Source organism: Brassica rapa, chromosome A03 (genome assembly GCF_000309985.2).
Source record: "Brassica rapa cultivar Chiifu-401-42 chromosome A03, CAAS_Brap_v3.01, whole genome shotgun sequence".
NCBI classification, from domain to species: domain Eukaryota; kingdom Viridiplantae; phylum Streptophyta; class Magnoliopsida; order Brassicales; family Brassicaceae; genus Brassica; species Brassica rapa.
In genome coordinates, this window is record NC_024797.2 from 5,806,662 (window position 1) to 5,830,716 (window position 24,055).

Here is a 24,055-nt window from a genome sequence, read left to right on the forward strand (position 1 = left end):
AAACTCCGTCACAAAATGGGAGAAGAACAGTTGGCTGCACCAGAATCGACCATGATGGTTCATGCACTGATTTTCTATGTGGGACCAAAATTAAAACGGGTGGAGTATATTGTGGCTTGGTGTGCATGCAAGGAGGAGGAGGAAGTAGGTGAAGGTATTTAATGCATACATATTTAAGAGGGAGGCCCCTTTATCAACCAAGACAATCGAATTATTTGGAGCCATTCATATGATTTTCGTGTTTGTGTGGTGGTGGTGATGATGTGTCTCGATGCTTTACATACAGTCTATACACTAGAGTTGAAAATATCTCTCCTCTAAGCAATGATCATGGAGTTTTTCGATTTTTAGGTTTAGTCCGACTTGGCATAATATTAATACAAGATGTAGATATAATAGAATAAGATCGATCATAGTCTTCTAGATTAGCACTATAAGAAATAACCTGATTTGATATGAAAAGCCCTAACAAATATCTTGCAAATCTTGTAGTGTAGGGTGACGGCTAAGAATTGGCCATGCTCTAGAAATTGTAGTCCCAATGGTTTTCAAGACGGAATAGATTATCCGATCGCTAATTAGTAATTAGTGTGATATGTTAGCGATCAGATAATTTTGTAGCTAATATTGTAGTGAAATTACTGCGTTTTCTTACCACTCTGGACGCTGCAGATCATGCAGACCTTATGGTGATTAGTCTTTGAATCTATAAAATCTTTGGAATCAATCCACTGTTATCAAAAAGAAAAAAACTTTGCTTTCACCATTTTTATGCCTTTTTCATATACCTCTTTCCAAAAATAAAACAATTTAAAAGAGCTTTATATATATATATATATATGTATAAGTAGGTGATTATACTATAATCGCGAGTTGTTTCTGTATACATGTTTTTGTATCTTTTTTCTGTTAAACAACCTCAGCCTTTGTTTTGTATAGTTGTTCGGGAGTCATGCTTTGATTTGTTCTATCGGACAAGGAGTGCGTTGACTTTAGGTTCAACACCTTTATATTTTTCAGTAGAGTAATAAACCTTTTTAGATTTAGTTTATTTTCCAGTAAATGACTTTCTCATCAAGCTTTTCACCATCAGAATACTATCATCATTCTGAATGGGTGTTTATTAACTTTTGAATTTCTCGGTGACAGAAAGAGATAAAAAGATTTCAGTTGACTTTTCTTTTAGACGTGCTTTCGTTTTATCACGGTCGGCCCATTAAAGGCCCACGAGATCATAGCTAAACCAACCAACCCACTAAAGGCCCATGTAAATGCACATATTGGTTCCTTCAATTTCTTCAACAAGCAGCTGCTTTTACCAAACCCCTGCAACTTTACAGAGAGAACGAGAAACAGAGAGAGAGAGAGAGATCATCCATGGGAACACCCTACTTTCTTCAGGTTCACCTTCATCAGAACTCGTTTCCTTCCTCTTCATCTCATCTTCCCGGATTCTCCTTCTCCCGATCTTCAAAATCGATCATCGTTTTCGTGTCCTCGCCACCACTCTAAGCTTTCTGATTCACAGTTTCTTCTTCTCCTCTTCTGAATCATTTGTTCTGCGACCACCTAAAACGCAAATTCTGAGATGCCCATTTCGTCATCGTCATGCTTCAGCTGATTCCCGCAGTCAAAATCGCATCTTGGTGTTTTGCGGCGCTCTCGAGCTTCTACAACTGTTTCCACGTCTTCGTCTCCGATCGCTCCGCAGATCTTCGTAACTTTCCCCTCACTGGGCTCTTCTCCGCTTTCTCCAATCCCAACTTCTTCTTCGTCAGGATTATTTGATCTCCCCCAAAGCTGCAAACTTTACATAAGACTTCAAAGATTTAGTGCATTAGAGAGCGTTTAAAGAGTCTGCTTTTAGGGTTTCCACGCCACGTAAGGTTTAGGGTTAATTCGTTTTAGAGGTTATCATTGGTATATATGAAGATTATTTAACAACTGTCTTAAAGAAGGGTTTTGGAGAAATTGAGAAAATGTGCGAGGATGATCATCATTTTGTGGAGTGGAAAGAGCATTTTGTCTCACAGGAGCGAGGGAACCGTGTTGTTCATTACTTCCTCAAGGACTCTTCCGGTGAATCCATCTTAGCTGTGGTTGGAACCGAGAGAAGTGTTAGACACATGTTCTACGTTGTCTCTGAGGACTTTGTGCGTGCTTATGGTGCCGAGAATTCGATCGATTCCGGTTTCAAATGGAGGTCCAGAAGAGAAGTTGTGGACTGGCTCACTTCGATGCTTTCTAAACAAAATACACAAGGAAACTGGTCGAGTACGTGTTTATCTTTGTGTGACTTTATGAGGGACTCTCTTCTTATCTTTATAACCGACTTGTTTACTGTCACCTATTCTACAGAGTCACCAAAATGTGATTCGGGGGAATCTAATGGATCTCCTGAATTTCCAGGCTATGGATTTGCTGCTCAGCGAGCTCAAGCAACTGAAGAGGTGATGTCTAGCTGCTTAATCCTTTAGACAATAGCCACTGCACTTTCTCTCTTGTGGTACTGATGGAAAAATCTTTTTTTCACAGGCCCGGTTTCCCATAAACTTGAGGGTTCACAATTGGGAGATTATGTGGTCAGGAACGTCCTGGATGTGTGGTAAACAGCTCAAACATTACCCATCATTCTGTAGGAATGGGATAACTATAGGGGTAAGTTTTAAAACTTTGGTTTGAGTATATGCTGATTTGTCATTGTGTTTGGATCTGTTATCATAGATGGGACTCTGTCCTCACTTGAAGGTGTATGTCTTCTTTTGGATTTTCAGGTTCAATCTTTTGTCTTTGTGATGAGCAAAGCGGACGACCTGTACGTTGCGTATCTGGAAGATATGTACGAGGACAAGCGTGGCCTAAAAAAGGTCAGAGTGAGGTGGTTCCATCACACAAAAGAAGTGAAGGGTGCAGTTTCTCTCAAAAACCCACACCCAAAAGAGGTTTTCATCACCCCTCACTCTCAGGTCATCAGTGCAGAGTGTGTCGATGGTCCCGCCACTGTTTTGACCCGTGAGCATTACGAGGAGTGTATAGCTTCTTTTCCCAATTCTTTATTGGCGAGGGTTCACATGTGCTACCGGCAACTGAAGAAGAACAAAATCAAACCTTTTGACTTGAGTAAATTGCGTGGATATCTGGACCAACCGATAATGTCTTGCTTAAGTTCTATGGAGGCTGATCCTGTAGTCTGTGGGATGAATAAAGAGGAAGATGAACAGTGGAGTGAGGGTGAGAATGGCGCTGAGAGGAGCAAGAAGAAACAAGCACATCTGTTAACAAGATATGAATCTTCATGTAAAAGACTCAAACTTGATCCCTCAGGGAAAAGCTTTCCTTCCCTAGTCGATGCTCATAAAAATCCTTGTTATAATGGAGTGATTAAGCCTGATGCAAAAATAGAGTTTCTATGTCAAGATAGCGGCATTAGAGGTTGCTGGTTTAGGTGCACTGTCCTGGAAGTATCAAGAAAACAGGTTAAACTCCAGTATGATGATATAGAGGACGAAGATGGATATGGAAACCTTGAGGTACATAACTGCTTCCAAAGCTAATGGCTCTTTAAATTTTGTTTTTGGAAATTGTCTTTTTTTTTTCTTACAATCTTTTGTTTGTTGCCTAATTGTTTTTCTTTGGTTTCCCCATAGGAATGGGTGCCGGCTTTGAAATCTGCTATGCCTGATAAGCTTGGTATGAGGTCGTCCAACCGCCCAACAATCCGCCCTGCTCCTCCTGATGCTAAAATAGCAGACTTTGACCCTACAATTGGTGAAGCAGTTGATGCATGGTGGAATGATGGTTGGTGGGAAGGTGTTGTAATCGCCACTGACAAACCAAACGCTGAGGACTTGCAAATATATATCCCTGGTAATGATTGTAACTCACTTGGTTGCCTCCACTTTCTCCATCTTTGTCTTAGAGCTGACATTTGTTTTGTTGTGATGATGTTAGGGGAGAACTTATACTTAACAGTGCACAGGAAGGATGTTCGGAGTTCCAGAGACTGGGTGGGAGACAGCTGGGTTGATATCGATCCTAAACCCGAAATACTCTCTCTTATATCTTCTGATGTTAGCCCGGAAGCCAAGCTTTTCATGTCCTCCACTCTTGCAAATGATGCCAAGGCAAAGCCCATTGCAATGGCAGATATTGTTGAGGTGGCAAAACTTAGAGGCGATAAACTGGACCTTTTAGGAGAACAGAACAAAGAGCTTAAAGATGATGGGGCTGTTAAGGAGAATGATGAAAGCAGACAAGAGGACAAAGAGATTGGAAGTAACCAAACTAATGCCTATGTCAACAATGAAAAGACTGTGCAAGACCACAACGAGGATGATGTCACCGTTAATGATGAGAAGGTACGCAAATCAGAATCAGACTTCACCCTAACAGACACTACTACCACGCTGGTCACAACGTAACGATGCTTTCTTGAGGTCTATATAATGTTGGTTACACTGGTACGTGCCACATCTCCGGAAACTTTGGTGTTTCTTTGTGTATAGATTGACATAGTTTGCAGACAAAAAAAAAGAAGTGATTCTTGGTTTGGCTTGGTGGATGCTGAGAGAAGAGTAGGTAAAGGTTGTATAGAAAATTGAAGAGGCATGATTTGGTAGGATTATTTAGGACTTTGGTTATTTTAGGTTTAAGCAATGTTGTTAGGGGAAAAAACACACTTCTGGGCTTGATATGTAATTTGTCTTTCATTAGAGTTATGTATTTACTGGTCAAGGTTCTTTATGACCGATAAAGCTTGAATGTATCGACTTTCATGTGAGTAAATAAACTATTTAACAAAGCAGTTATGGAAGATACAAAATACATAGAAGTAAGAAGAGCACAATGAATCTCACATCTACATAACTTGAATCTTTACTTGAACCTCTGTTTGCAGAAGGACTAACAATACTTTATATGATGTTCATAGTATTATTAACAAGGCCAAAAAACACTACACAGAGATTGTGTTTCTCTTCTCCATGATTTACTATAAGCAGAAAAAAAAAAAAAAGAGAGAACTATACCACAAAACATTGCAGAACTTGAAGTGTAGACAAAAATGAATAATGTCTGTTGCCATGCCGTTTTCTCAGGATTCTCTTTTCCTGTAAATGTTTGTATCTTGCAGAAACTGTGTATCACCAGAAGTTAATGGTCATTCACAGTCCTGCTCATGAACCTCTTTCACCGGTTTTGAAGCAACAAAAGAAACAAAACTGCTGACTTCCATTTTTCCATCATCATCATTATCCTCTCTTTTCATACTTGTTTGCAAAATCCTTGAGTAATAGTCTCTGACGAAAAGCGAGATACTTATCTACACTGGTTCCAGCCCACTGTTGACAAAAGCTCTCATCGTTTGGAACCAGTGAGCTAAGAGGGAACGGCCCTTTCCGCACTTTCTTCAACTCAACCAAGAACCGGTGCCGCGGGCGTATCCTTTGGTCCAAGGACAAGCTCAGATACATCGGATATTTAGTCAAAATGTGCACTTCGTTCTTCAGCTCATTGACCAAATACATGTACTTAGGCTTCAGATTATCCTCCAGTGAGAGAGACAAAACCTATAAAGACCCATTTTGAGATGTTATCATGAGAGCAAATCTTCTAAAGAGACTTAATCAAGAAACCTACTAACCTGTGTAAGGCTAGTTAAGACTTTCAATATATCAGAATTGCACATCCCAATGCTTCTAAGGAAATTGATCCGAGGCAAGAACCCATCATCAATACTGTAGTGAAGAATCTGCGGATGTCTCTTGACCATCTTCACCACACTGTCCCTAGGCGCTCCCAACTCCTTGGAGAGGAACATGTAACGAGTGTTCCACGTTATATCAAGCCTCTGAACAAGAATCTGAGGGCTAAGCTGCACAACTTTGCCTACATCATTCTCGTTTATCCCAACCTCTTCGATCAAATACCTTATGGTGGGTCTCAGGGAGTTCTCGACGCTGTAAGAGAACAGAGACGGGGTTACGGCAACTATCTGTCCTATTTTGGAATTGGGGATCCCAAGTCCCATCAGAAAGGAAATGTGAGCTTTGAGGTTGTTCTCAACCGTGTACTGAAGTATCTGTGGTTGTCTCAACAGCATTCTCTTGATGTCTCTGTGTTTGACACCGACGCTCAGCAAGTAGTCGAGCCTCTCTTGCGCTGATACCACATTGATCTGGAGAGATGGCATGTGGCGCTCGTACATTTGAACGAAGTGCGACTCTTTCAGACCGAATGTGCTCAAGTAGTCCAGAAGAGGTACCCATTTGGGGTCTATATCGATCTCTTCTGAGAGACGAGGGTATAGTTTGGCGACGTGTTTCCTCGTGCTCACCTAATGAAACACAGCAAAAGAAAAAAACAAGTAAGTTGCTTTCTCTGTCTCCAGGAGAGAAATGTATTCAATATTTTACCTTTCCACGGCCATCTAAACGCCAAGAATCCTTCTCCACCTTCTTCTTCTTGTCAGAGGCATTATCTAAGTCGTCTTCATCAGTTTCCCAACTTTTCACGGCCTCCTTCACACCTTCACAACCAAATCAACATCTTAAGCAACATTTACATTCAAGTTTTTTCGTTAGAAGAACATTCAAGTGCTATTACAAACCTTTCTTAGCAATGGTTGTCTTCTGTGACTTTGGTTTCTTCTTTTCATACTCTGTCACCTCTGCGAAGTCATCCTAAACAAAACAAAAAAACCCAAACTTCACTTTCTTTAACAAGTTTGACTAATCACACATCCTTAAAGAACCCAAAAAACACAGAATCCAAGCTAAATTCCCCAACCACAAAGCTCAAATCACACATCTTTGACATCATGTAAGCTCAAAGCTCGAATCTTTAACATTATGTAAGCTCAAATCACACATTTTTAGCTAAATCCACGAATCTTTGACATCATTTAAGCTCAAAGCTCAAATCTTTGACATCATGTAAGCTCGAATTTTCGGAAATTTCAAGAACAAAAGATAGATGAAGAGGAAAGAAACAGACATTGAGTAACCAGTCATCATCATCATCGTCACTCTCATCATCAAGCTCTTCCTCTTCGTCGCTGTCATACGGAGACAACGTCTGCCCATACCTAGACTTCTTCTTCGGGTTTATAATCTTGGGGTTAGAGTGTGCGTTCGATACGACGAGCTTTCTGGCTCGCCGTCTCGTCGCCGGCGAATCTTTGCCGGAACCGAGAAGAAAGAGAGGTGATTCCGAGGGGAGAGTGAAGAGGATTGGTGGGTTTATGAAGCAGAAGCAGGAGAATGAGAAACCCGCCATTTTTGGGCAGGGGAGAGGATAATGTAACAGAGAGAGAGAGAGAGATTATCCAATAAGAGATATTATCGAATATATTCTCTAAAACCCTAATTCCATTATATTTTATTTTTATTCAAAATATTAGTTTAAAAAAACAAAAAAGAAAATTGAGCTTCATCACAAGACATAAACATTAACTCGTTCCGACAGCGTTTGAAGAAGGTAAACGATCTGACAAAAACGACACCGTTTCGATTACTGTTTTTCAAACCACAAACATGTTGTCGACGTGGCCTGATTTAAAGCAGTGGTTACCGAAATATATTTACACGCTGATGATGTTCTCTCCCATGATATAAATACGAAAGCAAGAGAGGACAAATATGGAGGAGATTCGTGATTATTACAATTTGAACATTTTGTGTATTTTTACAAACACGTTTTGGAATATTAAAAAAACAAACAAACAAACAAAGAAATATATTGGGAGACAGTTCAAAATAGCATCTCTCTCTTTCTCTATCTTAGTGTGTCATGATTTACATGTAAAGATAGATCACAGATTACATAGAACAAAGTTTTGTTTCATTCCTAACCTAAGAAGAATCAAGATAAAGAGTGGAAGCAAAGAGCCTTTGCTTTTCTTTTTCTTTTGGTTGTGTTACTTTAGTTGGCTTGTTGAGACCATCCTCTTCTAGGGACCAGATTGTATTATCCCTAAGTCCCTATGTTACGAGTGAGAGGACAGAGATGTCACCTGTTTGAGCCTCGTTTGCGGGTTACTCTCGTGCCGTTGTTATATTTGATTATTCAATCTCACGTTCAAGCTATTAGCATAGTATGATCCCATGGAAGGTCCATGAACAAACATGAATCCAGCAGGCTTTTGTTGATGTGGATGCTCATTTGATGTATGGTCAGGACAGCCAGATGCTATTCCAACACCCAAGTGGAGGCTGACTGTGCTGGTGGTCTCTTCTGGTCTGAATCTAGGCGCTAACAACTCATGGTGGCTGTTGTTAGACCTTACCATCGGTACATCATGATTGTGTTTGCCTTCGTACGTGGTTATAACAGCTTTTGGATCGTGTGACGCTCTCTCCACATGTTTTCTCACTGGGCATCCAGTAGCCGTGCATTTGTAATAGCTCCTGCATTAACATGAAAACTCCAATCATCATACACGTCAACACATTTGAACAGAAACAGCTAGATCATTGCGATAGATGAGCATTTGACTTTCACGTTCTAACCAAAACTGGCATTATTTCTAACTAAAAGAGATAAGACTCAGCTAGTCTTGCACTAGTTGTTAGTTTATTGGGTTCTTTTGAAAGTCTGGTTAGTACAAAAATACCTGGGATTAGGGTTGCCTCGAACAACTTTCTGACCGTATTTACGCCACTTATACCCATCATCCAATATGTCAACTTCACTCAGAGTTTGAACAACAACTCGTGGCTCTCTTATCGGTTTCACTAGTGCAGTTACTTCCATCGCCCCATCCACCTTCCTACACAATATTGTCACAAGAAAGCATCCAGTGTGAGTGTGTGTCACAACACATTGTCAAAAAATAACCTGAAACCGTTCTCTAATCTCTAGTACCTTCGTTTTGAGAATGGATCATTGTCCTCAACGTCATCGTTATTCCTATTTGCAAGATCTCCACCATCATCATTTCCGTTTGGTTCAACAGGAGGAGACAGGTTGTATGTATAGTTACCATCTCGGCCATTGAGAGAAGAACACTTGTCCAGTCTTTCTTCTTGTGCCGGCATAACAAGACCACCTGAGTTCCGGCGACTAGGCTGAGGTTTAGGATGGTCATGAGTCCCCTTGTATACAATCTCAGTGATCTGCCCTTCGTGTGACCTTTCGAAAACCTTTTTAACCTCACAGTTAGGATGCGTGCATTTATAATAACTCCTTGGAAACTCACTTCCCTTGACGTGCTTTTGACCGTATTTTCTCCAATTGTATCCATCATCAGCCAATGTAGACGGTGCACTTCCTCTGGATTCATCTTGATCAGATCTCTCGGAGCCTGGTGGTGTTGTCTGATGAGGAAGAGCATTTTGTGGGCTAATCTCACTTGAAGATGCAGCTTCAGTGGCTGAAGATGGTGAGTGTTTGAAACTGTGCGCTTCACTTCTCTGCTTGTCTACTAGCTCTGCATAGAACTTGAAATCAACAAAGCTTCTTCAGACAAAGTACACCAAAGAATGAACAAAAGACATATCTATGAACTATGATGATGGCAAATCTACTACCATAGTGGATGCAGGAGGAGGTCTAAACTCAAAAGATTCGTTGGAGTTTTTCTCGTCTAAGATATTATGACGGATTGTTCTTGCTGTATAGGAGCTGGAGTTAGCGTGAACTGCATGAGGTTTGAACAGTGAACCAGTAGTAGGAGAAGGTTCTGCCTGAAAATATAAATAATGTAAAACATTATCAAAACTTCATGAGCAACATGAGAACATTATTACCAAACCCGAATCAGCTTACTGTAAGTTAACTCCTAAGGCTCTAAGAAAAGAATCTGAATCTAAGCGACCAAAGAACCATACCACAGAGACGGTGTCTTAAGGACACAGACACTCACTAAGACTAACCTTGATGTTGGAGAGAAGAACAGGAGACTCAAGAAACGAAGTCGGACTCAAACCAGGAGGAATGGTAGTGATGCAAGTGGACCTCGAGATCGGGAGTTTCGCCGGAGACATGAGCTTATACCTGGCTCCACCACCGGATGAATCGCGTCTAGATTCAGAACAGTCGACCCTGTTAGAAACATCCGGGTCCATTTTTCAGAGTAGAGAAAGAGAATCAAGAATGTAAGAAGACTCTGTGTTAGTGAAGATTGTGAGTGAGAGGAGAGAAGAAGAAGAAGTTGACTTCACATCTGATCCTCTCTCTGTCTCTTCTCATTTCATCATTTGTCTTTTTTTTTTCTTTCATTTCACTTTTTTTTTTCCTATTTTGTCATGATTTGTTTTATTTTTAAATTATATAAAAAAGGAAATTGAGGATCTCCTCCATCACAAACGACAAAAGTTACTAATTGTCGCTTTATGTATAAAAACAAATGGACGGAGATTATTATGGTATTGGACTATTGGTATAAAAAAGACAAAGCAAAAATGTCAAAAGAAAACAAAAGGACATGGAAAATTATTGAACAGCAAATGATTTTAAAGATTAGGGAATGGTTTAACTTGGAACTATAAAAGGATTCAGATTTTCTTAGGAGATTTGTCAGTCAGTTTCCGACGACGTTTTTCTTCTGACAGGGGACAAGAACATAGCAAATATCTACTGCTAATTTCATCAGGTTCGATTCCATTAATAATAATATCCATCACCCTATGTTTTTTTTTTTTTTTTTTGAAACTCCATCACCCTATGTTAGTTAGTGAATTTTGGATGGATACATAGAGTTAAATTCAAATTTTCATAATTTCATAATTTCATAGTATACATGTCTTTGATTCATCCTTTTGAAATTTTAAAACTTGATAACCAAACTAAATTATTATAGTAGTATTATAAAATCAGATATTCTTTAAAGAATTTATGCTGATAATGATGTTATTAGGTACTCTATGAGCATCTAGCTAACTAGCTTATATCTTATGGCAAACTAGTTTATAGTTTATAGTATTTCTCAAAAATAAAAATCTAGTTTATAGTAGTAGATAAATACATAGATGCGTCATGGTGAGCACGTCTTTGGACTCTAGAAACAAGCATTGGCGAGAATGAAGAGAGCTTATTTGGGAGAGAGATGTAATTTGTTTGGGTTTTGCACTTTAGGCCCAACTGAATGTTTTGATTTTTTCTCTCCACAAGGCACACACAATAAAAGTTTATTTTGAATGTTTGATTCTTTCTCTCCAAAGGCACACACAATTAACAAAAGTAAAGAAAAATGGCCCTTCGAAAGTCGAACTCGGGACCTATAATAACAACACTAGACCAAAGACATAACCATTGCAAAAATGATAATATTTTTTAAAATATCATATCAATAAGAATTGCTTTCATAAATAAAGGAGCGCCTACATTCACTTTTGTTCTCTCAATAGCCAACATTAATAGTAGATGACATCCTGATATTAGATTCATCTAGATGCCTGAAAGCGTTTCATTATTCATATATAAAATTTGCTTATCTTTAATCGTAATATTCGTTTTTAAATACTATACAACTTTGAAAGGCGGGGTACTTATACAAGTACAAGTCGACCACGGGAATGAGTACTGAGCACTTAGAAGTCATGATTTGCACGCTCCAAAATGCATATGTGGGCCCCTTCAACTTTCATATTTGAAGTTTTTAGACCAAAAAATATTTGAAGTTTTTTCATGTCCTGCTGCATAAACAAGGAAAATGTATATAATAAAATACCAACAAAATCAATGTAATAATAAAAAGATATTCAATTCAAGAATTTTTTCGAAATAGTGTGGTTTTATTAAGTGTCATTTATGGGTTCAGTTAATATACACATTGCCATTAGCGAATATATCAAGGAGTCAGCAAAGCAAGATTTCCATCAAGATATATATGTAGTCACAAACTTTATGCTGGACTAGATGAATGAAATCTTGTTAGGCTCCTTCATATTGTAGCTACCGATAGCTTTTACTCCATGCCACTTACATCGCATTGATCAGTACATAAATGATGTTGTTTTGCCTAGTTTGAGGGTCCCTAGGAACCTAACATTTCTAAACGCCAGATGAGTCTCAAATAATTCAACTTCTAAAATCCTCCGATGTTAGTGGTGAGTAGGATGCATCCTAGTTACATTTAACCCAATCCTTTATCAGTTGGACTCTTACTGTGTGAACAATAGAAGTTTGGTACCTCAGCGAATGTGTCTCGACATGTCTTTAACCATCTCTTGCTAATTACTATTGCGTAACTAACTATTGAAAAAAAAACTAAGTATAAGCGAGCGGTATAGTAAAACCTAACTTAATTCAATTCAAGCGGTCGACTAAGCATAGAAAAAAATAACACATTTGAAATAAATGACTCGTCTTAAAAAATAACTTGGTTAACTTTCCCGTTTACTTGTGTTATTGTGTAATTTTTACAGTAACTTGTACGATTTTATACTGGCAATTCGAATATTTCGGTTCATGATGTGTCAACCAATGATATTAACATCATATACATCATGTATGAGAGTACCTGCTGAGTGGGTCAATAAACTAAATGAACAATTTGCGTGGCCCTTCCTAAAAATCATAGCGATTGCTTACTTTCTTTGGTACATTTAATATTTCTTATATTTTAATTCAATTAATCTACAACTAGATTTTGACCCGTGCAACCGCACGGGTGTTTATTTTCATTTTTCTATACATAAATTATTATTTTAGAACATAAGTGGTATGTTACAAAAAAAAAAAAGAACATAAGTGGTATATATTTTTAATGTTAATCATATACATAAATATTTATATAACTATTTCAAATACAATAATTTTATAATTTACATGTTATAATTAATTAATTGTTTAAACCTTATGTATTTACCACTTATTATTATATATTTATCTTATTGTATTTGCATTTAGTTATTAAGCAAATAAATATATTCATGATAAAATATATTTAAAAAATATTTTGTATTTAATTTATGCTAAATTCTGACCCGTATTTCAAAACTGGATTTCTTTTTACCAATATTTTTATGTTTATTCATTTTAGATAATTTATTATTGTATATATAAAAGTGTAAGATATGTTAATTTTTAGACATGTATTATATAGTTTGTTAATTTTAAGCCGTTCTATCATCATATTATATTTTAAATAAATAGTTTATATTTATGAAAATAAAATTTATAAATTTATCAATTGAATATAATTTTATCATATTTATTTTAGTATAATAATTATATTTTAACGTGATCATGACTATAATTTATTTATTTTTATTTCTAAACAATAACTTAAAATACATTAAGTTATTGTTTAAATATTACACAGATTTATTAGAATTTTTAAAATACAATATATAAATATATATTATATTTAAAATGAAAATATATTATGATTAAAGTAGTTACAAAGATTTTATATTATTAACTTTAAAGAAATACATGTATTATATAGTTTGATAATGTTAACCCATCTTACCAACATATTAGATTTTATTTTTGAACATAAATATTTTATAATTACGAAAATAAAATATATAAATATATAAATTTAATACAATTTTATTATATTTAGCTCAATATAATAATTTTAATTTAATATGATTGATTATGATTATATAATAACTAAAATGTTATAGATTTTTTTTATTTTTCATTTTATATAATTGAATATATTAATGTATAATAATATTTTAAACTAATTTCGAAATTAGTGAAAATATTTAAATATAATTTCGAAAATGAAGATCTTGTAAAAATCTTTTTAAACAGATTTGTTAGAATTTTAAAATAAATATATTTATATTTAAAATGAAAAGATATCAAAAGATACTATGATTAAAATATTTTAAAAATTATATTTATTATTAGTCTGAATTAAAATATAGTATGAATTTCTATGAATAGGTCCATTAGGTCTATTTTTAAAAAAATCACACATGAATCAAGGTTGTGACTTCTGTTTTAATATATAAGATGTTCCTGGGCGTTGTTGGAATCAGCTTTCTTGCCACTTTTTAGTTGTCACGAATTTGAAGAAAGGTAGAAAGGAGAAAAATAAATGCAAACATCATCATTCCATTCCACTTCTCATTCAATCACCGTTCCTAACTAATTATCTACAAGAAGATGTAATCGTGCTAAATATGACCTGGTGTTCATTACTTAAAGTTATATACAAGTATAAATAATTTTTAGATATCTATCTTTCGAATCAAATAAGTTATAAAATCTCTAGTATCTTGAACATAGTTTAATAATAATTTTTTTTTAGCGTTTATGTGTTACCTGCTCCATTATATATATATATATATATATATATATGTATGTATATATTTTCATACATATAAACAAAAGGGAAGTAAATAATCTATTATGTCTTTTCCCGTTCCAATCTCTGTACAATCCTTTCTCTAATTAGTACTAGTTGGTATCAAATGGGAAAACCATTAAAATCGGAGATTCTATTATAGTACGCAGAAGTTGATATTGAAACTGCAATGATGCTTTTTAGTGAAACAAAAAAAAACTTAATTTAAATTATTTTAAATGATATTGGACTTTTCTGTAAGACTGTAACTGCAGGTACCTAACCATGGACAGTTTCCCATAACCATGATATAAAACAAATTAAGGAAATTACATGTAATGTAATAACATCAATATACATATTAAAAGTTTAAAGTATTTGGTAAGAAGATGTTAAATAATTTGGTTTGTTCACATGCAAATAAATAAATACATGCATTTGAAATAAATATAACCAAAGCAACAAGTTGGACAAAACCTTTAATATGAGCTTAACGTGAACAAGGAAGATAACAGCTTCAAAGTTCACATGCAGCTTTGCTCCTTTTATAAACTATGTTCACATCACTTATGCTATAAGCTAATAGGCCAGATACCACGTTTCCAGGCAAAGTTCGAATTAAATGTACATTGCCACCAGAAGATACAAAATGTATATATATTCATATATTTTCTCTTTTTATTACAAAAAATATAATCAGTTACTTATTCAAATTAAAATTTTGGAGTAGATTTTACTTAAAAATATTATTGATTGTTGTTATAACAGTATATATAACATTTAAAACACCACGGATCATATATATATGAAAACTCAAAAGTGGAATTCAGTTTTATAAAAAAATATCCACAGATTGATGAGATTTATATATTTAATAAAAATAAAATATCTGAAACTCACTGTGGAAAAATATTAAACCGATTAATGTTTATCTAGAACAGTTTTTTATACAAAAAATCTGGAAAGGATTTTAGAGCATTTTTCGGAAATACAACTTCATATACATAGATAGAGGGGGTGATTGGTAGTTGCTGTAGGTGCTGTCCACAGCCCTATTTATTTCCACAGCACCAAATTCAGAGCAATCAAGCTTTAAATTTTTTTTTGAAACCACAGCTCTTAAAATATCCTACAGCTGTACAAGTGCTCTGCAGAGCCAAATATCCAAAGCAATTTTTTAGTGCTTCAATAAAATTCTACAGCAATAAAATCTAAAGCCACAGCAAAAAGTCTACAGATTTTTTTCTACAGCAAAATATTTAAAGCTACAGCCATTACCAATCGGACCCAGATTTACGGCAATCCTTTGAAAATATCTAATCCATATATCATAAATATCCATTTTGACCAGATTATTAGTGAAATAAAAGGAAAACCCTTTAACAAAAATAACTGAGTAAAAAGAAGAAAAAAATCCCAACCAGATATTAAAGAATATGATACCAAATAAACGAGTTAAATTTCCTTTTTCTAAATTTAAAACTTAATATGAAAGTCAAACCATTTGACTCAACAGCCGCCTTCATTCTTTGAATTCCTAGAAACCTCCACAATTCTCTGAATTCATCCTGATCATCCAAGTGACAAACTAAAACACTCAAGATAAATCGGACGGTCTAGATCATTTATCTCTCTCTCTTTCACGCATCTAAAGTTTGACTTTCATTCTCCAAAAGTCTACAGAATATGAACTCTTCTCTTTTAAGTTTTAAAAATTTGACCCAAGAAGAAAGTTTTTAACAAAATTGTATTCCAATAAGGAATAAAAATTAGGTATTAATATTCTCTCTTATCGTCCTTTAAAAACTTAAAATAAATGGAAAATCTAACTATGTAATTTGGAATTTCCTTAATTTCGTATCAATTTTTTTTGTTCAAACGTATCAAATTTTATTTATTTTCATTTTCCCTAATAAATCCGGTATCAACTTAATAATTATTATATAATAAAAAAAAGGAGAAAACCTAAACCGATATTGAATATCTTCAGGAGTCCAATTCCAGATACGCAAAAAAAACAAAATAAATAATAATAAATATTTAAAAATCCGCACTATATAAACGAAACTCGCCCACCTTCTCTTCCGCTTCTTTCGTCTTCAACAGCTTTCTCTTAAAATCTCCGCTACGTTTGCTTCCCTTTCACTAAGCAACAAAATCGATTCCCATTCAATCCCTCTTAATGGTAATCCTCTTCAATCTCTCTACATACTTCTCACTCGCCAGAGAGGTTTCGATTTCGAAATGATTTACCGATTAGTCTTTTGCTGCCGTTTTGTGAATACTGACTTGTCGTTTTGAATCAGATGCCTCCTTCCGATCCTTCAGATAAGGACTCCGAGCCGTTCGTGGAAACGGATCCCACCGGCAGATACGGCCGTTACGACGAGCTCCTAGGCTCCGGCGCCGTCAAAAAAGTCTACAGAGCCTTCGACCAAGAGGAAGGCATCGAAGTCGCGTGGAACCAAGTCAAGCTCAGCTGCTTCTCCGACGACCCCGCCATGACCGAGAGGCTCTACTCGGAGGTGAGGCTCCTCAAGAGCCTCAAGAACAGCAGCATCATCGCCTTGTACAAGGTGTGGAGAGACGAGTGGAGTAATACTTTGAACTTCATCACCGAGATTTGTACCTCTGGGAACTTGAGAGAGTATAGGAAGAAGCATAGACACGTGTCAATGAGAGCTTTAAAGAAGTGGTCTAAGCAGATACTTAAGGGATTGGTTTATCTCCATACTCATGATCCTTGCATCATCCATAGGGATCTTAACTGCAGCAACGTTTTCGTTAATGGTAACATCGGTCAGGTAATTAAAAAAAAACATAAAGTGTACTGTCTTTTTTTTTTTTTTTTTGGTTAATGATTTTGTGTGTGTTTTGACAGGTTAAGATTGGCGATCTTGGATTGGCTGCGATCGTGGGGAAGAACCATTCAGCTCACTCGATCCTCGGCACACCAGAGTTCATGGCTCCTGAGCTGTACGACGAGTATTACACTGAGATGATTGACATATACTCGTACGGGATGTGCGTTTTGGAGCTTGTGTCGCTCGAGATTCCGTACAGCGAATGCGATAGCGTGGCGAAGATATACAGAAAGGTGACCAGTGGAGTCAAGCCAGAGGCTCTGAAGAAAGTGAAGGATGTGGAAGCGAAGGCCTTTATTGAGAAGTGCATTAATGCGAAACCCAAGGCGAGACCTTCTGCAGCTGAGCTTCTTCGTGACCCGTTTTTTGATGGGATTGTAGATGATGATGATGATGAAAACAATGATGTTAATGGAACTGGTCGTGTTGTTTCTTGATGATGGATGAATACATACATTTTGGAATCTTTGAGAAAGTTTTGTAAATTGTATTTTGTTTTATGCTCTACCTGACGCACACGGTAGTGACATATCTTGCAAACAAAATTGAAATTGTTATGCTTTCCTTCACATATTTCTTCAAAAAAAATTCTTTTTTTTCTTATATGATTTGTTCAGTAGTAATGATTGCAAAACAATAGTGTATCAGCTGAAAAAAAAAACAATAGTGTATCAATGTTATATGTGAAGGATACTTGATTAGCAAATAATGTTTGGATTTAGAATTTATTGAAACCAGAGAACTAGTGGTACTCGATTAACAAAAAAAAAATGTTTGGATTTAGAAATTATCGAAATAAAAAAAACTAGTGTATTACATAATGATAAATATTGATTTTATTTAGAATATTTACGAACTCGAAAAATGTACACCATACCACTTAATTTTCTGTACTTACCGGTCATATAATGCTCATTCTACCAAATACCAACCATTCCTTATTTTTTCAGCAGCTATGCATGTTTTCTTCTTTCACATGTCGATAAATTTTAATTAAGTTTCTGGCCGGTTATGTACTCGTACACACGTCAACGGAAGCTTATAATATTTTTTACTAGGGGTTGGCCCGCCCTACGGGCGGGTGATGTTACATTAAAATTATGTTATGCTAAAAATGTATTTTAATTTTATAAAACATTAAAAATTAATTTTCTAATTAGATCATATATAATTCTAAGCATATATAATTTTCTAAGCATGACCACAAAAACCAAAAAAGCACAAAAACGAAAGCAAAATTTTAAAATTTTATTTTGAGTTTTTCTAAACTAAAATATAACAATAGTAGAACTATAATTACATGTAGAACTGGACAGAAAACCTGGATCCGGAAAACCGAACCGAACCCGATCCGAAAAAGTAATATCGAACCCGAACCAAAATTAATTAAATATCCGAACAGATTCAAAATTTTGATATTTAAAGAAACTAAAACCGAACCCGACCCGGTTTAAAGTATTTTGGGTACCCGAATGTACCTGGAATAGATTTAAATACATCCAAAATATATAAAATACTTTTAAGTTTTCCTAAATACTTGAAAATAAACACAAATAATCAAAATTAAATGTCAAAAATAGCTAAAATATATTCAAAACACTACAAATACTTGAAAGACTATCCAAATATTCAAATCAAACCAATTTATATGTTAATTTTATGTACTTTGACATATGTTATTCAAATTTATATGTAATATATAATTTTTTTTATAGATTTTGAAAAATTTTAAGTATATAATAAATTTAAAATTTGATAAAATAATTTAAATGGATTATCCAAACCTGAACCGAAGCCGCAAAGATCCGAAACAAACTCGAACCAAAATTTAGAAATATCTGAATGAGACTGAAATCTTTGAACCCGAACACCCGAAACCCGAATAGATCCGAACCGAATGGGTACCCGAACGCTCACCTCTAGTTACATGGAATTCTAAATTTTTATCAAAATAATTAAGACCACAATTTTTTTCCATATATACTCGGTCCTTCTTCAAGGCATCTAAAGCATTGGGTTTATTTAATTATCTACAGTTTCAAAGTTATTCTAGGATAGTATTATGGAACCTTGAGTGTCTCACTTAAAAAAAAAACTTAGATCAACAAGTTATCTTTTTTAATTGGTTTTTATCTTTTAATTTATTCTAATTGTTTATTACATACTATTGATAGTGACATTTTACTATTTTATTTATTTGGTTAACCACACAAAAATATGACATAAATAGTTCTAAGCATATTTCAAAAAAATGACCAAAAAAGAAAGCAAAAATTTTAAAATATTTTGAGTTTTTCTAAAGTAAAATATAATAATAGTAGAACTATAACTACATGGAATTCTAATTTTTTATCAAAATATTTAAGACCACAGTTTTTTGTTTTGCTTTAAGCCACAATTATATATGAGCCACTATTGTTTCCTTTAATCGTTTTTTTGTTACAGTGCAGTAGTGGAGACTGAAAGAGTTTTTGCATATTTATAATAATATAAATCTAACAGTTATTTCAAACAAAGTTAGTCATCTCATGTATGATATATTTTCCCTGTTTGTTTCTTTTTCTTTTAGGGGTTTGGTTCGTCTAAAGACAAACTGCTCAAAGAATTATTTACAAATGACGTACCTAGCTCCATTTCCACTATATATATAGATTTTTTTTTCTTCCAGTATATGTTGTACATTTAAACCCAATATCTTGATTACGACTAAGTCGTTTTCGATGCTTATCAAGAATTGATTCACACGTTAGAAGAATGTTCCCATGCCGATGTGTCACCTAGGTCTTGAGCTCGAGCTTCGTACGATCACACCATGCAAGAAACTAAGCTTTCCATCCAAACTCCAGATCCAATCCTTGAGCAGAGGATATGCATTTGGTGCCAGAGTCATCTCCTGCTTTATACCACGCCCCAATCATTAAATATGTTTTAGATCTTACAAAATAGATGATGCTTACTCAATCACATACAAGGTTGAATATAGGACCATACCCCGGCTAGTTCTTGGACGGATATGATTCTATGCCCTTCCTGCTCGAAGTTCTCAAATGCTGAAGCTGCAATCTGTTCCCATTCTTCAAGAGCCTCCAGTTGGTAAACGCTGACCCCAGCCGCACATAACTTTTCAAAGTCCAGTTTCTTTTGTGCCAATGGTTGCATTTTCTTCTTCTATGCATTCTCAGTCTAAAAAGAATAAAGGAAAAGCTGTCTCTATCATCTTCCTCATGATTACTGAAGTTCCCTTAAATCAAAATAAGAAGAAGAAAATGAACACTAAGAACAGTTATTTCAAACAAAGTTAGTCATCTCATTGAAGCGGGATGGTGACGGTGGAGTCGGTCACCTAACATAGAACTTGCTTAACTTGTTTTGTTGTGTTGTTTTAACACTGATGGGGACGTAAAACTCTGCAACCTGAAAGAAGACACACACAAAACATTGTATCTATAAGAGAAAAACAGGATGATAGATGCAATAAACTCACCTTAGCAAACCTATCCTCGACTGAACAATCTAAAAAGAGACCAAACAAACAAAACCTGATGAATCGTTATGTGAGATCAGCTTCTGTTTGGAACGATCCTCCGCTGCAGTTCCCTGTTTAAGAAACAAACAAAAAAACATCCTGAAGAGTCAAAATTATTGATTCTATTACAATCATGCTAGCAGAATGTATTTCACATTTTTGACTTGCAATTTCATACCAATCTATAAAGAAACAATCTTTGCTACTCCTCAAGCTATAATTCATTTAACCGACAAATGATGAAGGAAACAAATACGACCAAATACCAGATGCAGCTTATGAATTGCTCTTGTCGCGGTGGTGTGAGGAATGTGCCGGTGTTGAATCTCACCACCGCCAGAACCGGCAAGCTTTCAAATCGGCGAGCAGGATGGAGGATTTCTCCATTGTTGAGTTGATGCTTTGCAGGGATCGTGCTTTTAGTTTTTGCAGATTTTAATGCTGTTCATCGTCGGGAGCAAACACATTTATAGATGGAGCTTCCAGCGGTTATCTTAGAATATTATAAGCTCCATTAAAAGCCAGAGAGTGGGAGGGTGGTATAAGTGACATAAATGCTAGGATTTAAACACCAAAAAAATGTAAATGGCAGACGTTACATAGTGTCGATCGGAGTTCTAGCTGTATGGTGAAAACGTCGATGCTCTGTAAACTAAGCAGGATAATAATGTAACCCTAAATATATATGGGCCCATCTATACAAAACATTAAAACATAAGACCCAACAACTGGCCCATAGATTTGGTACGGAAATTTTGGTGAGATGAAGAAATTGGAGAGGACACCTGTCCAAATTTGCACCCTTCTCCCTGATGATGTGGCACTCTAAGGAGAGACTATTGTCTACTTTATTGTATAAGATGTTCCGTAATTTGGCAATTTAGTTAATCTCATGAAAAAGATTATCTCCCATTAATACGTGCGATTTAGTTAATATTCATTCAATGTTAATAATGGTCAGTAAATAAATATCGATTTGGTTAGAAAAGTTTTGGAAAAAAACTTTAGAATTGTAATTAATTAGTTTAAATTGATTTTAAACACAATGGTAGAATCTGTAAATAAAAAAAAATACAGAAAAACTTAATTTATTGTAAATGTAATAGCTAAATATATAAATAAAAAAAGTACTTAAAATATTGTTATCCACATTTCCAAACAATTCTCATTTAAACTGATATTCATGTTTCCAAACCGTAACAAAAGATATTTCAATTTATAGGTTTGAATAGGTGAAGATACAAGGGTAACACTAAAACAAACCATTGTATTATATACATGTCATGGTTATAATATGTTATTTTGTTAAAAGCTTTCATATTTCAATTAAATTTGTTTAGATATTGATCTTAGTATGTTACATAATGTTCTATTGGTTCGATAATCTTAAACTAAACCTGAAGTTTTTTGGGGTTCATAATTGTACATATATTCATCAAATGTTTTCACACCACGTTAAACATAACAATTCAAACGAATTGTCTTCAACTTTGATTGCTGATGAAATATTATGTAAGACATTCTTTAGAACACCCACGTGCACAAAATTCAAATATACCCCAAAATGTTCGGAGTTCTTCATCAACAACCGTTCTTGTGGATATGCCCTCCGATTTGAATAACTATTTTAAAATAATCGAGGTCATTTGTTTCAAGAAAAAAATTGTTTTAATTGCGTAACAAATCAGGAACCTCGTGTCAGTAACTTAACTGGTGTTTTCATTAGCTAGACACCCCAAAAGAAAAAAAGTGATCAAGTTCACAAGTTCGAATATGGACACTAAATAGACTTAACATGTTCTACAAACCCCACAAAGATTATGGGCCTAAGCTGAGTCCATAACTCATCTTAGTAAAAACTAAAAAGAAGTCTATTTTTTTTATCAACACTAAAAAGAAGTCTAAAAATCATTATCCCGACACCAAGAAAAAGAAAACAATATTCGAAAGAAAAGAAAAATGAGAGGTAGTATATGTGGCTATGTGAAAGTGTTGTCACGCTCAAAGTTGTTGGAAAAAAAGAAGGCGATTACTATCGTTCGTTGCACCAAAAAAAACGATTGTCACCGTCCAAATTTGGCATATATTTTTTTATTTATTATATAATTATTGTATTCTGCTTATTTTTGTTTCTAATTTCTAACATGGGTAGTAGAAAATCAGAATTATATGACCAATAAAGTCAGAATTATAACAATAAAGCTTGAGCTATGATTTTCTATTTCCTTTTTATGATTTAGGCTATAAATAGAAAAAATGGATCAAACATTACATATCAAATTGATCAAAGGAATCAAATGAAACCAAAATGTATCTAGCGGTATAAATATAAATTAAACGGATCTAACGGTTAAAAATATATATTTGAAAGGTGAAATTGATACAAGTGGTCTAAAATATTATACAAAATTATAATTTATGTATGCAATAAATGATTTTTAATCAAAATATATATTGACTTAAAATTAATTATATATATATATATTGATATTTAATATTAAATATATCTAATTATAAATGACTTAAAATAATTATAATTCTGGGCAAAAAAATATGACATATTAAGCTTTAATATGAACTAACACATCAGTTTTAAAATATTTAAATTTTTGACTGATTGTTTAAATATCTAAATTTTTACTAGAATATATTTTTATATTAGTTTTTAAATTCATACAATTATTTTTATTCACATAGCTTAAACTGAATTGACATATTAAAGTTAGTTAAATAAATCATATATACCAGTTAAACTTTAATTAGAAAATAAATTTAATATATATTAAATATAAATTGAATTAGTTAATTCAAAACAAAACTATTGAATGGTTATTGTACTTAAAAGAAACTCTAAGACATAAAATTAACAATTAGACTGTACAAATAAAATCAAATTAATAATGAAAGTAAAAGAAACACCAAAAACATTCTATAAATGTTGTGTAGTTACTGTGTAAAGTGCAAACATCAAAAGCCAATTAGATTATAAAATGCAAACATCAAAGAAAACTAAACAACAATTATTATTGATTATATTTTTCTTAATTTTTACTTATTTTCGTTTATGTTTTTCTTGATTTTATTTATATTTTACTTATTTTGTTCACATATTATGATTTTTGTTGTGAACTAACTGATATCAAATAATTAAACTAGTAGTACTATTACTCTGTTAAATATACGCTGTAAGAATATTATTATTTTACCTTCAGCATGACTGTGTTTTCCAACCAACAAAACATAGAAAGTACCTAAGAAAATAAAATTAGTTGCATGAAATTTTATCAATTTTCTTTTACCCAAAGAACATCCACATACTTAAAAAAATATCTACGTCCACATAACCATGACTATAAGTGTTTTTTTAAATCAAAACACTGATAAAAGATTCACTTTTCCAATTTTGTTAGTTATAACGTT

The 24,055-nt window shown here is 34.3% G+C and overlaps 5 protein-coding genes and 1 long non-coding RNA gene across 12 annotated transcripts; 2 read left to right on the forward strand and 4 right to left on the reverse strand.

Moving 5' to 3' along the window:
• Nucleotides 1–934: 934 nt before the first annotated feature.
• On the forward strand, nt 935–4,804 carry LOC103856977. 4 transcript variants are annotated; one of them, XM_033288646.1, is made up of 6 exons: nt 935–2,274; nt 2,410–2,453; nt 2,539–2,658; nt 2,775–3,530; nt 3,648–3,867; nt 3,952–4,804. In XM_033288646.1, exons 1-6 carry the CDS (start codon nt 1,980–1,982, stop codon nt 4,419–4,421), a joined length of 1,905 nt encoding a protein of 634 aa, XP_033144537.1. In that variant the 5' UTR covers nt 935–1,979; the 3' UTR covers nt 4,422–4,804. The 4 variants fall into 4 exon arrangements, with proteins under 4 accessions (XP_033144537.1, XP_009132369.1, XP_018513196.1 ...); XM_009134121.3 differs by having other exon boundaries at nt 938–2,274; nt 2,410–2,450; nt 2,536–2,658; XM_018657680.2 differs by having other exon boundaries at nt 1,026–2,274; nt 2,359–2,453.
• A 42-nt stretch (nt 4,805–4,846) lies between these two features.
• On the reverse strand, nt 4,847–7,396 carry LOC103856978 (transcription termination factor MTERF9, chloroplastic). Of its 2 annotated transcripts, none has more exons than XM_033288667.1 (5): nt 6,994–7,396; nt 6,608–6,680; nt 6,453–6,526; nt 5,642–6,334; nt 4,847–5,567 (listed from the first exon to the last, which is right to left on the reverse strand). In XM_033288667.1, exons 1-5 carry the CDS (start codon nt 7,273–7,275, stop codon nt 5,250–5,252), a joined length of 1,440 nt encoding a protein of 479 aa, XP_033144558.1. In that variant the 5' UTR covers nt 7,276–7,396; the 3' UTR covers nt 4,847–5,249. The 2 variants fall into 2 exon arrangements, with proteins under 2 accessions (XP_033144558.1, XP_009132370.1); XM_009134122.3 differs by having other exon boundaries at nt 6,414–6,526; nt 6,994–7,383.
• Nucleotides 7,397–7,704: 308 nt separating this feature from the next.
• Nucleotides 7,705–12,604, reverse strand: LOC103856979 (probable WRKY transcription factor 20). Of its 2 annotated transcripts, XM_033288670.1 has the most exons (6): nt 9,873–12,604; nt 9,528–9,683; nt 9,406–9,437; nt 8,863–9,375; nt 8,612–8,767; nt 7,705–8,405 (listed from the first exon to the last, which is right to left on the reverse strand). In XM_033288670.1, exons 1-6 carry the CDS (start codon nt 10,062–10,064, stop codon nt 8,051–8,053), a joined length of 1,404 nt encoding a protein of 467 aa, XP_033144561.1. In that variant the 5' UTR covers nt 10,065–12,604; the 3' UTR covers nt 7,705–8,050. The 2 variants fall into 2 exon arrangements, with proteins under 2 accessions (XP_033144561.1, XP_009132371.1); XM_009134123.3 differs by having other exon boundaries at nt 8,863–9,437; nt 9,873–12,599.
• Nucleotides 12,605–15,609: 3,005 nt separating this feature from the next.
• LOC103856980 (probable serine/threonine-protein kinase WNK11) lies at nt 15,610–17,712 on the forward strand. Its single transcript, XM_009134125.3, has 3 exons — nt 15,610–16,430; nt 16,552–17,049; nt 17,127–17,712. Exons 1-3 carry the CDS (start codon nt 16,428–16,430, stop codon nt 17,544–17,546), a joined length of 921 nt encoding a protein of 306 aa, XP_009132373.2. The 5' UTR covers nt 15,610–16,427; the 3' UTR covers nt 17,547–17,712.
• Nucleotides 17,713–19,611: 1,899 nt separating this feature from the next.
• Nucleotides 19,612–20,292, reverse strand: LOC117132974 (CDPK-related kinase 4-like). Its single transcript, XM_033288721.1, has 2 exons — nt 20,101–20,292; nt 19,612–20,002 (listed from the first exon to the last, which is right to left on the reverse strand). The coding sequence occupies exons 1-2, from the start codon at nt 20,266–20,268 to the stop codon at nt 19,883–19,885; spliced, it is 288 nt and encodes a 95-aa protein (XP_033144612.1). The 5' UTR covers nt 20,269–20,292; the 3' UTR covers nt 19,612–19,882.
• Nucleotides 20,293–20,306: 14 nt separating this feature from the next.
• On the reverse strand, nt 20,307–21,403 carry LOC103856981. 2 transcript variants are annotated; one of them, XR_004456769.1, is made up of 3 exons: nt 20,902–21,357; nt 20,649–20,706; nt 20,307–20,523 (listed from the first exon to the last, which is right to left on the reverse strand). It is a non-coding gene; the product is annotated as an uncharacterized LOC103856981 (long non-coding RNA). The 2 variants fall into 2 exon arrangements; XR_004456770.1 differs by having other exon boundaries at nt 20,327–20,523; nt 20,594–20,706; nt 20,902–21,403.
• Between the last annotated feature and the right edge of the window lie 2,652 nt (nt 21,404–24,055).